Below are 14788 nucleotides of genomic sequence, written 5' to 3' on the forward strand. Positions count from 1 at the left end.
AACTGCAGATCAATACAGACACAGACAGGAAATCGAATAAACGTAGCCATTCAAAGGGACTGATATTGACTTCTCATCATGCAGAAAACAAAGCAGCTGTTACGATGACATGTTATTTAATACTTCATGAAAATAAACACAACACAACAACAGGACTCAACAATAGCGTGTCCTCTCACTATTCACACCACGTGGCCGTGTGAACAAAACAGCCACAGCATGTCGAGAATGAAAGTCCCACAAGTGATCATTGATTTCCCTGCCTTCCCTCCTCTCATGTTCTCTCTCCATTCACACCCAAAGGAGTATTGGAAATGAGAACTGTGGCATCTCAAATGGTTTTTCACACTCATTCATGTCTCAGAGGTTTAAGACGTGGCTGTGAGGGATGTGAATAAGTTTGTGACGCCATCTATGGGGAGCTTGTGTAATTGCAGCTCAAGCTCTGACCAACTTGCAGCCTGAGTGTGAGTGAAGAAGAGCAATTCATGAGGGAGGAGGGGTTACCCACATGTAAGACAGTGTTTATTCTACTTTTCACAGTGAAGAGGAAAACTTTTCTAAACCTTCAAAAAAAACCTTGAATGAGGAAAATGAGGCTGCAAAGTGTCAGAGAAGCGCTGATGAAAGTGCCTTTCTTCACCTGTTGCTGTTTGTTATGTCATGTACGTCACGTGTCTCACCCATGTAACAACCACAACTGAGAGCTGAGCTGTACCTGTCTGTACGTGCAGATGATGATCTCCCTCAGGTGGTAGTGCATGGGGGTCATAGTCTCGCTGACAGAGTCCAAGGCCATGTCCACCTCCCTCTTCATCCTGTGTCCATCAGGAAGAAGACGCACCAGCTGCATCACGACCTGCACGGCGAAGGAGAAAACTCATTATACAGAACGTCTAGAGCGAAGACGTGAGCAGACTGTGAAGCTAACGCTCACAGCCCGAGAACACCGTGTGCCTCCTGCCTCGTATGAACTTACAGATGCTGAGTCTGCAGCTGCAGCTGTTGTGTTATGTTCAACTAAGTTTATCTTAAAGTGAAACTTTGCAGGATTCAGCTTTTTAACTTGACACCTTATTTAATTGGCTCTCAAATATTGTGTTTTAATGGTTTAAATGCCTTGTTTATGAAATGTTCTTTGTAGATAAACTGCTTTGTTTGCCTTGTGTTCTCAGCTATTTAAAAAAACACCCCAAGGGATTACAGGAACACTAACACCTGCATCCTGATACACTGTCAGGCTATCCCCTCGTTTTTTTCTTAGTAACTCATTAAGCGCTTTCTGAGATGTCTCCAAAAAGCTGTTCTCCTCCATAAAATATCTAATTAGACCGTATAAAACATGGACATTGTACCATGTACGCCTTCAACTGGTTTTTAAGGCACAAAATATGTTGAACCAATTTCTGACAAACCTGGAACGACTTTGGGAACAAAGATGAGGCCATGTGGCAGATAGAAACAAGGTGCCTTATTCTGCATGAGTTTTAATCTGAATTTGATCAAACTGTCAAGTCAGAAAAAAAACATAAAAAAAATACATGTACAGATGTTTTACAAGAAAAGAGGTAGAGCAACGAAATTTTCTGTATCAAGCTGTGAAAACGTTACTGCTGTAAGCTCCAGCTTGCAAAAATGCCCCATGCCCCATTAAGAGGGGGTATTAATTAAAGGGGGGGTAGTGTGTTTTCTCATAGATTCAATATAAATATAAAGGAATAATGCTGGATGTTCATACTGAATTGCACAGATTTTCAAACCAATACGTATTCATATGTTGTAGAAATCTGCGTTGGTGGTGCAGTTGGATAGTGCGCTTGGTAAGTGATCAGGAGGTTGCAGGCTCAGGCCCAGGTCTGGGCGACACATGGCGATGTGTCCTTGAGCAAGACACCTAACCCCAAGTTGCTGCCACTGCTGCGTCAGTGGTGTGCGAATGGGAATGAAAGAGCATCAATGAGTTAGAGACACTGATGGATAAATGACATAGAAACTTTGGACCATCAGTGAGTGAATGTGAGCGCGAATGGGTGTGAATGGGTAAGTGAAACCTGTGGTGTAAAGCTCAAGTCCATTTTCCAATTACCATTACCATTTAAATCTGTGCATACACTGCTCAGAACAATCTTTTCTAAAAATGGCACGACTTTTCCACAAAAACATCCCACAGGGAGCTCCTTACTGGTTCAGGAAAGAAGGAGAGGGCCTCAAACACCAGGGTCTGCCCATAGCTCTGCCCTTACAGGCCTCTAGTGGGCTGTCCAATCAGAGGGCAGGGGGTTTGTGGAGCTCCAAGGGCCATTTACACAACAATGGTTTTAGGATGAAACGCAAAAGTGTTGTTGCATTTAACCCTTTACCTTTTCCGTTAACACCAGAAAAATGTTTCAGCCGACTAAAACGGACACTTTTTGAAAATGGCCTCCAGAGTGGGATTTATCTGAAAACGCCACGGCCACCATTGCCATGTAAAGCGGAAGCAGGAGCTTTTTTCAATGGAACCACTGAAGTCACGCTCCACTTTGCACATTACACTTTCATTGTGACAACTTAAATTCCCATGTTTGAACCGGACAATGACAACAGTAACAATGGTGGACTACTGTGTTGTGTTCATGCTGCTGAATCTGCTGACTGCCTTTTAACTTTTTATTGATTTTTCTTCTGCTTTTAATTGCATTCAATCACATATTTTAGCTGACCATCTGACATACATAACCTTGACCAGGGCTTAGTATCTTGGCTTGTTGACTTTTTAACTGACAGGCCTCAGAGGGTGAGAGTAAATGGCTTTTTATCAGACGTACTTTTATCCTCCACTTGGTCGCCTCAAGGCTGTGTCCTTTCACCACTTTTATTCATTTTATATACAAATGAGTGTCGCGGTCAGCATGCTGATAGGCACATCATTAAATTTGCAGATGATTCGGTAATTGTGTCTCTTTTAAACAATCATGACAGTACTCACGGCCCAGTGGTAAAGGATTTAAGCAAATGCTGCAAGAGCTCTTTTTTAAAAATCAATGTTCTTAAAACTTAAGACTCACTCCACCTCATTCCCCTGTTTTTATACATGGTCGGTCGGTTGACACTGTACAACAGTACAAATACTTGGGCACTATTATTGACAGTAACCTGACTTTTGAGGCCAATACAAATGCAATTTGTGCAAAGGCCCACCAGCACATGTACTTTTATTGTAAGTTGAGAAGTTTTAATATAGACACTACTTTTATGAAGATGTTTTATTCTTGCTTTATTAAGTCTGTTTTAACCTTCTCTTTTATTTGCTGGTTTGGGTCCTTCACTGTAAAAGACAGGTACAGGCTCAGCAATATAGTGAGGATGTGTGGCAGAATAGCAGGGGTCAGCCCTCAGGAGCTCGCTGTTTTGTACAGAGTCAGGGCAACAAGAAAAGCCCATACTATTCTGTCTGACCCCGCCCACCCCCTGGCCTCGCAATACAGGCTTCTGCCATCGGGTCGCCGGTACATGGTACCAAGACAAAGGACAAACAGACTCAGAAATTCTTTTGTTCCCATCTACATTGGCCTTATCAACAATTTGTTGTGTTGACCTGTGTTTATTAGCAGCCAACTAGACATCTCTTGGTTGGTGAAGGGGCATGTCCCTACAGTTGAAGCGCTTTTTGCATTTTCGGGTGAAACATTGTTGTGCAAACGGACCTCAAAGAAAGAGCAGCTCAAACAAAGTGTTTCAGACCGAGGCTGAAATAAGGGTTTTCTAAAACACCAATGTGACAAAAACAAGGATTTATTTCAGCTGTAAATAATGTAAAACTGCTACAGGGGTAACGAATGGACAAAATAAAGCCTAAAGGGGAGCAGAGTTCCCCGTCTTTAAATGTTTTTCTGTGGAAAGTCCCAAAACCCTGCTAATTTTAAATAATACTTAAAATTAATAAGAGCCCAAATGAATGAGCTGGCTGCAGCCTCTGACCTTGTTAAAGATATTCAATCAAGTTTATTCTTAGCTCAGTTGTTATATAAAGTTACTTCAAAGTAAAGTAAAGATAAAATCACAACACAAAGTTTGTCGTCAGTTGAAGCCTTTAGGCATATTGTACCGTCTCCTGCAGCACACTGAGTCTGGCCAGCTGTCACCACTTTTTAAATCTCTGAAATGTAATGTGTCCAGCCGCTTCAAGGACTTGTCATCTATGACGGCTTTGAGATGGAGGTTCAAAGTTAGAACTTGAACTTCTCCACAAAATATTTTGACGCAATATCTGTTTGGACACTTTCAAAGACTTTTTGGTTGGAGGGTATTTGAAATGTCAGGTCAAATTCAACTTTTGTGAAAGTTTTGCAGTGATTTTTTTCCATATTCAAAGATCAAACCATTGTTGAATTCATCATACACTATAAATCACTGTGAGCTGTCTGCGTATGATGTTGATCTAGTATCTTTGTTCCATGAGAGGACGTATTTGAACCAACAGACAAACAAATCATTCAAACAAATGGCCTTCAGCTTGATTCAAACCACAGGGCAAACTGTCAGTCCTGTGATTCCTGCTGACGAGAGCACAGCCTGTCAGACGTGACCTACTTCAAACATTGGTGTGATTGTGTGTCACCATGTTCATTTACAGTGCTGACCTCGCTGAGTTTGGAAATGTTTCCATCAACAGGGTAACTGGGATTGTTGGTATGCCCTGTACAGAACGCCTGCTGAAGCACACCAACTGTCACACTGAGGAGAGGTAGGAGATAACAGGGGAGAAAAATGAATGTGATAAAGATCAGAGAATGAAGCAGGACCAGGAGATAAAAGCCTATTTTCAGATTCAGCAGCGTGTGCAGAGGAACAGGAGCAGCATCAGTATGCAGCCTCCAAGCCAGATAATATACGGATGTGCCACGCTGGATAAACAGCCTCATGAATCCCTGTTTTATCTTTGATTTATTCTACTAACAGTCAATACATATTTCAACACACAGACCTTAGTTACAACAACTAAACCTATAGTATTTAATCTGTTAAACCTTGTTTACAAAATAATAGTAATAATAATAATCATGATACATTCAAAAAGTGGGATAAAAAATATAAAAAGTAATTTGTTACAGTGGGGAAAATGAGTATTGAACACCTCAACTTTTTCCTCATTACATTTATTTCTGAAGATCCAATTCAAACAAAATTCCTACCAGATACTGGTATTAACTCAAATAATGAAAAGAAATCATGACATTCAAGTCCATAAATAATGATTATGTGGAATTAAGTACGATAACACAGGAAAAAGTATTGAACACCATGGAAAGGCTGTATACTTTGGCAAGGAAATGCACCATACCACCTGAAATCTGTCAGTAATTATTACTTGAACTTCCAGTTAGTGCAAACCAACATCAGCTGGGCTAGAGCAAATTGATGGTCCTATAAAAAAAGTTTTTTTTTTCACCAAGCAGTTAAATACGACACACCTCATGATGGGTAAAGGCAAAGAGCTCTCTGAAGACATCTGCAACCTGATTGTGGTTGAAGCGGAAGTGGAAGAAGCACCACCTTAGCATCAACAGGCCACGCACAGGTGCACCTTGCAAGATTTCTGACCAGGGAGTCAGAAAGATAGTCAGAAGTGTACTCAACAAGTCAAGGACCACCCTGAAAGTGCGCCATAAAGATTTGGAGGCAGCAGGTACAATTGTTACAGAGAAAACTATAGGCAATGCACTCCACCGCCATGGCCTCTATGGACGCTCAGCCTGCAAGACTCCATTCCTCAAGAAAAGGCATGTTGAAGCTTGTTTAAAGTTTGCTAAACAGCATCTTCATAAGCCTGTAGAATACTGGGAGAATGTTGTCTGGTCAGATGAGACCAAAATTGAACTTTTCGGCTGTCATGCTACATACTATTTTTATTACATACTACCCATACTACAGCCATTCAGCAGAGGGAGCTCTAAATTTTTCAGCTTCACTGTCAGTGTCCACTTTTTAACAGAATTTAAACCCTCTTGTCAAAACTCTCAATAAGACTCTTAAACTTGAATGTGAATTTAGAGGGAGCAAAATCGGGAGCTAACATGAATTTCTGGTTGACCATTTCTTGGTGGGCCCTGTTTATACAAAGTTTTACCTTGAGACACAGTTAAAAAAAATCTAGATCTTTGCCAAAGTAGAGTTGGGCCGATCGCTGTTACTATGTAAACAAGAGGCCGAGACGCAACGGACCCCTGATTGTAATGTCTTTTTATGCTTGGCACTTTTCAACCAGAGGTTGAAGGTACTTTTAGTTCCTGCCAATCCCTTCCAAGAAACTACATTGTTCTTGTGCCCTACTGTTTATCTGCATTTCCCACACCAACCAAAGACCAAGGTAGATAATACAAATCAGGCCATTGTCTTTTAGAGAAAAATAAAGGTCATTGCAACAAGTTGCCAGACCAGTAGAGGGCAGTAAGATTGTTCCTCTGGTCAAAAAGCACTTTGTTCAAGGGAAGAGTTCCTGTGGTGGAAAAGCACCCAGTATGTCACCACTTGTGTTGTTGCCACAAATCAAGAAGTGGGATCATGTTTTCAACATCTAAACAAATAGATTTATTACTGTTTTGCATTTACCATCTTTGCCATGGTTGTGTATGATGAGCCTCCTTGTTGCTTCCTGAGATTTCTGATCATTAGTTAATATTAACAGTTAAGACTGGGGAGCCCCAATCATCTGTGATTCAGATTTGGGGGGAGGGGATTAATTTACCATCTTAAATCAAGTCTTTGTGTAAAAGCTAAGGGGATGAGAAGAGTCAAATTGTAAATTTATTGCCACAAACGACAGCTTGGTACTGTTATGTTATAAAATAAAATTATTCCAGTAGTCTGATGAAAGTTGAAATGTATTAAAAGCTGTTTGAAGGTAATTTTTACAGAACCACAGGAGGCATTTTTCCAAGCTGCTTGGTCCAGCTGGTCACTGATTAACAGAGGATGACCTGATACTAAGCCATAAATCCCACCAGTTCCTCCGTCGTGTCATGTCCTGGACTTCACAGCCATGGCAACACAGCTCTGCCAGATAAGGCTACTAGGATGGCAACATCACCCATCCTTTAAGGGCTGAATTGGAGGCAGACAGGGTTTCTGTGGAAACCTCAGGGTATCCCAGAAACCGCGGCAGGCTCTCTGCTGTGATTGGCATGAGGGTATTGTGCGCGGCCTCTTCCTGTGTGTCCATGTTTACAGTATTTGGGACACGGCCAGCAGGTGCCAACCACTGAGTCACTGTCACAGCTCTGAATGAAGAAAACCTCCCAGCAGCTCAGATTAACAGCCACTATTCAGAGCTGAGCAGAGAGGCCCTGGGTGCTGCCTTTCTTTGGACAAAGCTTTCAATCACAGGAGCTGAACAGAACCAGCTATTTGTGTCATGTATGTGAAAATGTTCGACTAAAGCTGCCTGGAAAGAATTAAAAAGCCATGTACCAAACATGTAAGAGTGAAGACACTCCTCTAATGATGTTTGCTCCAATGACTCCTCAACAGCTGCATACATGATGAAGTACACACTCCAACTAATAGAAATCAAAGATGCACCAGCAGAAAATGAAATGCTTCAAAATGTGCCAAGTGACTTCTGCCACAAGGAGCATTACATCACCACAACACTAAGTATACATCAACACTAATGAGGTCACACAGTGAATGTACAGGACGTACCAATGGATAATTTAGCATGTTATTTATGTAGCAGCTTATATATATTTGTTTAACCTTTCAAAGCACCACTTAAGTTAACTGAACTCACTAAATGCTTTCCGCTCAGAGCTGATCACTGTGTCATCACAGGGTGTATCTGTAAGTAAAATGTGTTGACATGAGGGGTTTTAATCTATGACAGGATCTGTAGCCAACATCACACATTTGGTGAGTTAATGAATTTATGGAGAAGATGAACTGAAATGGTGAAAACATAAAAATTATTTTCCGCAAGAGCCATCTCCCAGCCTAGTCATTTTCAGCACCATTTAGATCAGGTCCTTGTTGGTTTGTTGTTCTTTGTCAGGGTTTTGAGCAAAATGAGTCATCGAGGATGCTTCATCAAAATAACACAGCCAGGAAGACACTAAGTGAATGTCAACTGACAGCAATTCAAATAAACACCTGATCAAACTTTTAAGACTCGCTAAAAAATTGCACAAGTTTACGTTTTGGTCCTTAAAATGCAAAAAAGAAGATACAGGAGTGAGACAAATAATTTAAGTGAGTCTGTTCATCAGCTGATCAAAAGTTTAAGAGCTCAGCCTTTAAAAGATTAGATCTGTACAAAAATGTCAACAAAAGCAATGTAATTTCCTGTCAGGTGTTCACTCTGTCATGACCTCCTGATGACAAAGGCAAAAAATCTTTCTCTCTTTGAATGTAGTCGGATTGTTGAGCTGCATCAGCAAGGCCTCTCACAGCACGCCATGAGGTTGGACTCAGTAAGACAATCGTTTTGGATTTCTTCAAAGATCCGGAGGGTGATGGGACAAAGAACCCCAGAGGTAGACCCAAAGACATTTCATCAGGGCTGAGCCGGAGGATCTGATTAACTGTCTGTCAAGACTAGGGCTGCATGATTTTGGAAAATAATCTAATTGCGATTCTTTTGGACCAATATTGCGATTGCGATTTAGCATACAAGTTTTAGGGGGGATGTATGTCTTCTACATTATTCATTTAACACAAGCAATACAACATTCTGTAGTATGACCAACACAACAAAGGATACTGTCAACTTATAAACAAGTCTCTCCTGTAGGCCAGGCCTACATGTTATGATGAAATGAGATGAACTGATATGAATAATGTATCTTTAACTATTACAAACACAGTAGAATACTGACTAATTGATTTAACTTCAAGCCTTGTAGACGTGTAATAAAATTATCATTAATTTCCTTAAATAAAATCAGAGAAAGGAAGAAAGTCCTGCAGAACAAGAGGCCAGGTATGAACAATAATCAGAAAAATTAATATGAATCCTCTCTTCTATGAATCTCACACTAAATAAAGTGAAGAACTGTGAATAAAAACAAAGTTTTGGCACAACCTCTGATATATGAATACTTGTGGATTGCACTTTTAAAATGCACTTTAAATCTTTTCTTTTTTTTTAATTGCAGCCTTTGCTATTTGAAAATTGCATTGTATTAAATTGCGATGTCGATTTAAATTTGATTAATTGTTCAGCCCTAGTCAAGACACTGCATGATCCTGGAGCTGAATCAACAACTTATCATAGGAGAATGAGAGTTCAGTGTGTTACTAAAATCACTGTTAATGTTCGATGATATCAGGCCTCAGTGTTTGCATAAATACAAACTTTGGAGCTAACCTCTGTATGAAAAGTGATAAACAAAACTAAGTTAGTGACATTTTAATTTCCAAATCACTAACCTTAACTTCAGTCCGTGTCTACTTGAGACTTTGTTCAGAATTTCGAGCTTGTGTTTTTTTGATTGAATGCTTATTAATATGGACGTCATGCCTTCATAGTCATTGTGAAAAAACACATTGAACTTGAAACAAAACATGACAAAAATTCCTCAGGTGGATACGGTCTAAAGTCAGACAGATTCTTGGGTCAGACTGATGCAGACAGTCAAGGTTTAATACAGATTGAGTTTCGGTTACTTTTTCTCTTACTGCCCTTCCTTTGTGCTACTTTTCTGGTCAAATGAAACAAAAGTCTACCAAAATCAGCACTAAATGAAAACTAACAGCAAAGACTCTCTGTTACGGTGAAAGAGGTAGGCTTTATGACAGATACCCTGGGGGAGATCTTATTGGTCTGGCATTTTTGTGGAGAGCATTCATGTTGATATTAACACACTGTGGAATGTACATACCTCAAATTCTCCTTTTGTGTACTTGGCATCAGGAACACTCACAATCTCATCATCACCAAACTCTGGAAATCCCTGCAGGAGGAACAAAACAAGTTTTGGATTATGAAACACTGCAGTCAGTGTCAGGAGTTGAAATTTTGTAATGTTAAAATTATTATTAAACACACTCAAAAAACAGAGAATTTAAGGTAGGCACTCACATTAAAGTGCCAGAGAGTCAGAACAGCGACGACCATGCCGGTCGTGGTCCTGCCTTTGCCGTTCGAGCAGTTAAAAACGAAGGCTGAGTGAGAGTCCTCAGCCAAGGTGCTCTTCATGGCCTCTAGTAGCTTATCGAAATCCTGAGAAAACACACACACACACAAAAACCACACAGTTAACTAAAAATCCACTCCTAATATATTTTTATGTGAATTCATCTGATTCATGATTTAATTTAATATTTCCTTGCCGATAGTGATCTAAAAAAAAGTCATTTTTCACATTATTGTGAAAACCCTGAGTAACAGTCACATTCTCCACCACTAGAGGGAGCAAAAAGCCTATCAATTGTTTCCTTCCTTCATGACAAGCAGCTGCCAAGATACCTGATAAGATCTGATGCATCCGAAGTGTTTTTGTTTGTACTTGTTTATTTACTTTGAGAGGACCTTGATTTCTTTTTTTACCATTCAAGCGAGGACACTTTTGATAACAGGATATAATCAGCATAGGAGATGTTTCAAAATCTGGATGAAGACGTTATCATCAGGTTGTTGGTTTTTAGGCCTCAAGTTTGATTGAAATTGAACACGGAGACATTTTTTTTTTTTGCTAACGGGTCCCCATATGAATAGAAAAACCAGTACTTGTGTGTACAAAGGTGTTTGGGACTCCTTTCTACCCTTTACCTCCTCTCGAGGTGCGCTGCAGTCCAACAGGGGGATTCTTTTGTAGACCAGGCCCTGGTGTGAGCTTTTGTGCTGGTTGAAGATCTCCTGAACTGTCAGGCAGCTTTTAAACATCTTCATCTGTTTCTCCTGCTCCAGCGTCACTTCCAGCCACTTCTGAGCCCGCAAGAGCTCCTCCTTCAACGACGTCTCCACTTTCTACAACCCAGGAAGAGGAGTGCTTTCAGTTTGGCTGGAACAGGCTGTTAAAGAAGTCAAAACGGGATGGTTTTGACCTCACCTCGATAACTTGTGAGTCAGACGACGGGATAGAAATGGGCTGGTCCTGACATGACGGCTCCCTTGGTGTGAAAATCTGCCCGTTCCCTTCCAGCACCGGCTCCTCCTGCAGGTTGACCCACAACACATGGCTGTGCTTCCTTTTCTCATCAGTCAGATGGGCCAAAACTGCTCCAGTCGCCTGCACACACACACACACACACACACACACACACACACACACACACACACACACACACACACACACACACACACACAAACACACACACATACATGTTTAGATTAGATGACAAGGAGCTGAAAGTCCAGCTGGAGCATCCTGCGGTGGGCGTGTAAGTGTCCACAAAATCATGAGTCATTCCTCCTGAGTCTGTTTGATCTGTTATAAATAATCATAACTGCAGGGATTCATTTCAGAGAAGACTACAAAATCAATTTATTCTTTGATGACAGGGATGTGTGAAGTCACTCTTTGATAAATTATAAGCTCATTCTATATGCAGATGATGTTTGAGTTTACTTTCCAAGAAAGGCAATCTGCAGACACGTTTTATAAACAATCCTCACTAAAATTATGTCATGCAAAAGCAGTTCAGACACTTTTAAATGTTTTTTGTGAATTAGAAACTCTATATCAATCATTCCCAAAGTCTGGGTCCTGACCCAAAGGTGGGTCGCCAGAGATTTTTTATGGGTCACCAAATTAGTTTCAAAACGTTTACACAAAATTCATGCTTCCCTTTACCAGAAGAAGTCTCCCTTCCCCTTGATTTGTTAACTGATGATTGGCTCCCCACACTGTCATAGCTGGTTATGTTTTCATTGTGAAGGGTCATCGCCACGTTTACTCTAACTGGAAACATGCAACTGTTTTTCAAAAGTCTGAAGCCATTTGCTGGTGCTGCTCAAACAGCCAAAGCCAAACCACCTTATGTTTCCTACTGTTTTACAGCAGTCAGAGGAAAGGCTGAAAACAAGACATGGACAGATGCCGTTACCTTTATTCTGGATTAACATCGCATCTTAATATCTTGTCCTTAATATCACATGACGGGGATGTCAGGCCTGTTAGCTGGTCCAAAAAATGTAAATGATGCAGAAACATGATTAAAGCACCCTTTTTTATCCTGTCATTTGATTTTTAGATGACATATTTTGGATTGGGTCGCCATGGCTTGTTTCCCCAAAAATGTGGGTCACCTGGAAAAAAGTTTGGGAAACACTGCTCTATATGAAGCCTCTTCACCTCTGATGTTGTCTGAGCCACTCCGTAAACTGGCATCTTGGGCACACGTCTGAAGTTGACCGCCTTCATCTCCTTCACCGTGCTGAGCAGGTCAGGAGCAAAACACTCATCTGCAACCTGCGCAGAGACATACACACATCAATTATACATGCATATAATGTTTAAGCTGCAGACGACTGTGTGGGAGGATGATGAGAGATGTGCGATATCTGGAGGAAGAGATGAGATGTGGCCTAAAACAGAGAGTTACATAACCAAGGGAGATATTATCTAAAGCTGTGTGTTCGATTTTCTTACCAGGATCCGAGCTCCTTTAGTGACCAGCTCTGCTGATGCTGTCAGCTCTGATACGTCCATGCAGGCCAGTAATCTGTACAGCCATGCATGGGAGCACATCCACTGGCTGAAGTTGCACACAAAGGCAAGAGGATACTGCAAGAAAGGAACACTTAAAAATCAAGAAATAAAGCAGGGTTTGTGGACTTCTGTATTCAAATCTGTGGAGAAATACCTGCTCATGTAGGTATGCGTTAAATACAATCAAGTAGAAGTAGCGCTCCAGGCTCTGCATGGTTCTGTTGAGAAAGTAGTCTTTGGTGCTGCTTCCCTGGAAAACAGAAATATCTCTCTGTTCAAGTGTTTCTTTCTTTAGTCCAAGCTTCATCTTAACCTGCACTGATTTCAAGATAGACCAGAGAAAATGAATCAAAACACACATAATTTCAAGTGCTGTTCGAGCATCCTCTTCTCCTGATTCCACTTTCTTTATTTAGCAGAATATGAGTAAAGGCTTGAGTGTTATCTGCGTCATGTCTGTGCCTCTTAAAATAAACCACAGGTTGGTTTGAGTCACAGGATGAAAATGGAGAATCACTCACCTGAATTTTATAATCTTCTCCGATCCCCTCCAGTTTACTCTTGTTCTCGTATATTGCTTCTTTTATGTTGTGCATTTCTGAACAAAGAGCGATCGCCTGGTTGACCTGTCAGACAAGAGCAGAAAAAAAAAAAAAAAAAAAATGTTATACTCTAACCAGTCGTCATTTTTTGATACTTAGGAATAACACGCACACACAAGATTTTTCAGATCTTTGATTTGCTTGATAAAAAATACCATGCAGTGTATCCAGAAGTATTCACAGCGCTTCACTTTCTCAACATTTGATTTTGTTAAAGCTTCATTACAAAATGGAATAAATTTATTTTAAATGAATCTTACACACAACACCCCATAATAACAACACGAAAAAGTTTCTCAGACTGTTTTGCATGTGTGAGCACAAACCAAGCATGATATCAGAGGATCTGTCCCGACAGAATTGTCTACAGGTACAAATCTGTCGGGAAGGGTCCAGAAAAGTTTCTGCTGCTTTGAAGGTCCCAATGAGCCCAGTGGACTCCATCGTCTGTAGATGGAAGAAGTTCAGAACCACCAGGACTCTTCCTAGACCTGGACCCCCGTCTAAACTGAGCCATCCGAGGAGAAAGACTTTAGTCAGGGAGAAGACCAAAAGCCTAATAGTCTCTCTGTCAAAGCTCCAGGGTTCCTCTGTGGACAGAGGAGAACCTTCCAGAAGGAAGACCATCTCTGCAGCAATCCACCAATCAGGCCTGTATGGCAGAGTGTCCAAGACAGTTAAAGGCACATGGCAGCCCACCTGGAGTCTGACTAATGCCGGGCAGACACTGTGCGATTTTAGAAATCTGACTGTCAGGGAAATGCTCCCACTGCACGACCGGGTTTGTCACTTGTACTCTATTTGACCCTATGACATGTGTACTCATACTGTACGACTGCTGTCAGCCACGACTATTGAGAACCACGACTACTTGTCGCCGTCAGTCGGCATGTGACAGCACGACATGCTACAGTGTGAACAACAAAAAACAAAGGTTCCTAGTTCCTATGACAACCACAGCATGCCTGACAACAAGATGGCGAGCAGGCAGCAAGTTGTTGCAGTTGTGTGCGCTGTCTTGTGCGCTGAAACTAAAAAAAAAGAAAGAAAAGGATTTGGGTACGTGAATGGCTGAGGAGACGTGGTTGGTATGGGATGTCCATCCTTCATCAGGAGCTTGAGGTAACGTTAATGTTAAACTATATATTGTTTTACAGTAGCTATGATAGTTTCACGTTAGCATTAGCCAGCCAATGTTGCTCTAAACACCATACTGCACCGGCAAATTCCTCAACTGTAGCCGATAACGTTATGATGAACATAGTTACTAATGAATGAATGAATGATAGAATTGTGACGTAACACCACTCACACTGTACGAGCTACGGCGAAAATTTCTGACATGCCAGAAGTTTGATGGAGGTCGCAGCATTATTGTTAGAACGTAGCAGCAATTAATCCTTCCTTGTGAGTCTTCACACACTGTACCGCTTACGACCGTCCGACCGGACATCCTGACGCTTCGATGTTTCCACGATGATGCAGCTTGGTCCGCGACAGCAAAATCATGGTGAAATCCCCTCGAAATCGCGAGAAAGAAAATCCTCTGCTCTGATG

General features: G+C 41.1%; 1 protein-coding gene across 3 annotated transcripts in view; it reads right to left on the reverse strand.

Moving 5' to 3' along the window:
- Positions 1–14788, reverse strand: part of pald1a (phosphatase domain containing paladin 1a) — an 89281-nt gene that overhangs the window by 48812 nt on the left and 25681 nt on the right. For all 3 annotated transcript variants that reach the window (XM_074663258.1, XM_074663259.1, XM_074663257.1), the window contains exons 10-18: positions 13151–13255; positions 12784–12879; positions 12570–12704; positions 12273–12389; positions 11028–11207; positions 10748–10945; positions 10058–10198; positions 9858–9929; positions 719–859 (exon numbers count right to left, since the gene is read on the reverse strand). In XM_074663258.1, the coding sequence (XP_074519359.1) occupies positions 719–859; positions 9858–9929; positions 10058–10198; positions 10748–10945; positions 11028–11207; positions 12273–12389; positions 12570–12704; positions 12784–12879; positions 13151–13255 (1185 nt within the window). The remainder of the gene's footprint in view (positions 1–718; positions 860–9857; positions 9930–10057; positions 10199–10747; positions 10946–11027; positions 11208–12272; positions 12390–12569; positions 12705–12783; positions 12880–13150; positions 13256–14788) is intronic.

The sequence above is a fragment of the Halichoeres trimaculatus genome, unplaced genomic scaffold (assembly GCF_033239565.1).
Source record: "Halichoeres trimaculatus isolate MK-OKI-2021-1 unplaced genomic scaffold, fHalTri1.1 fHalTri1_scaffold_23, whole genome shotgun sequence".
NCBI classification, from domain to species: domain Eukaryota; kingdom Metazoa; phylum Chordata; class Actinopteri; order Labriformes; family Labridae; genus Halichoeres; species Halichoeres trimaculatus.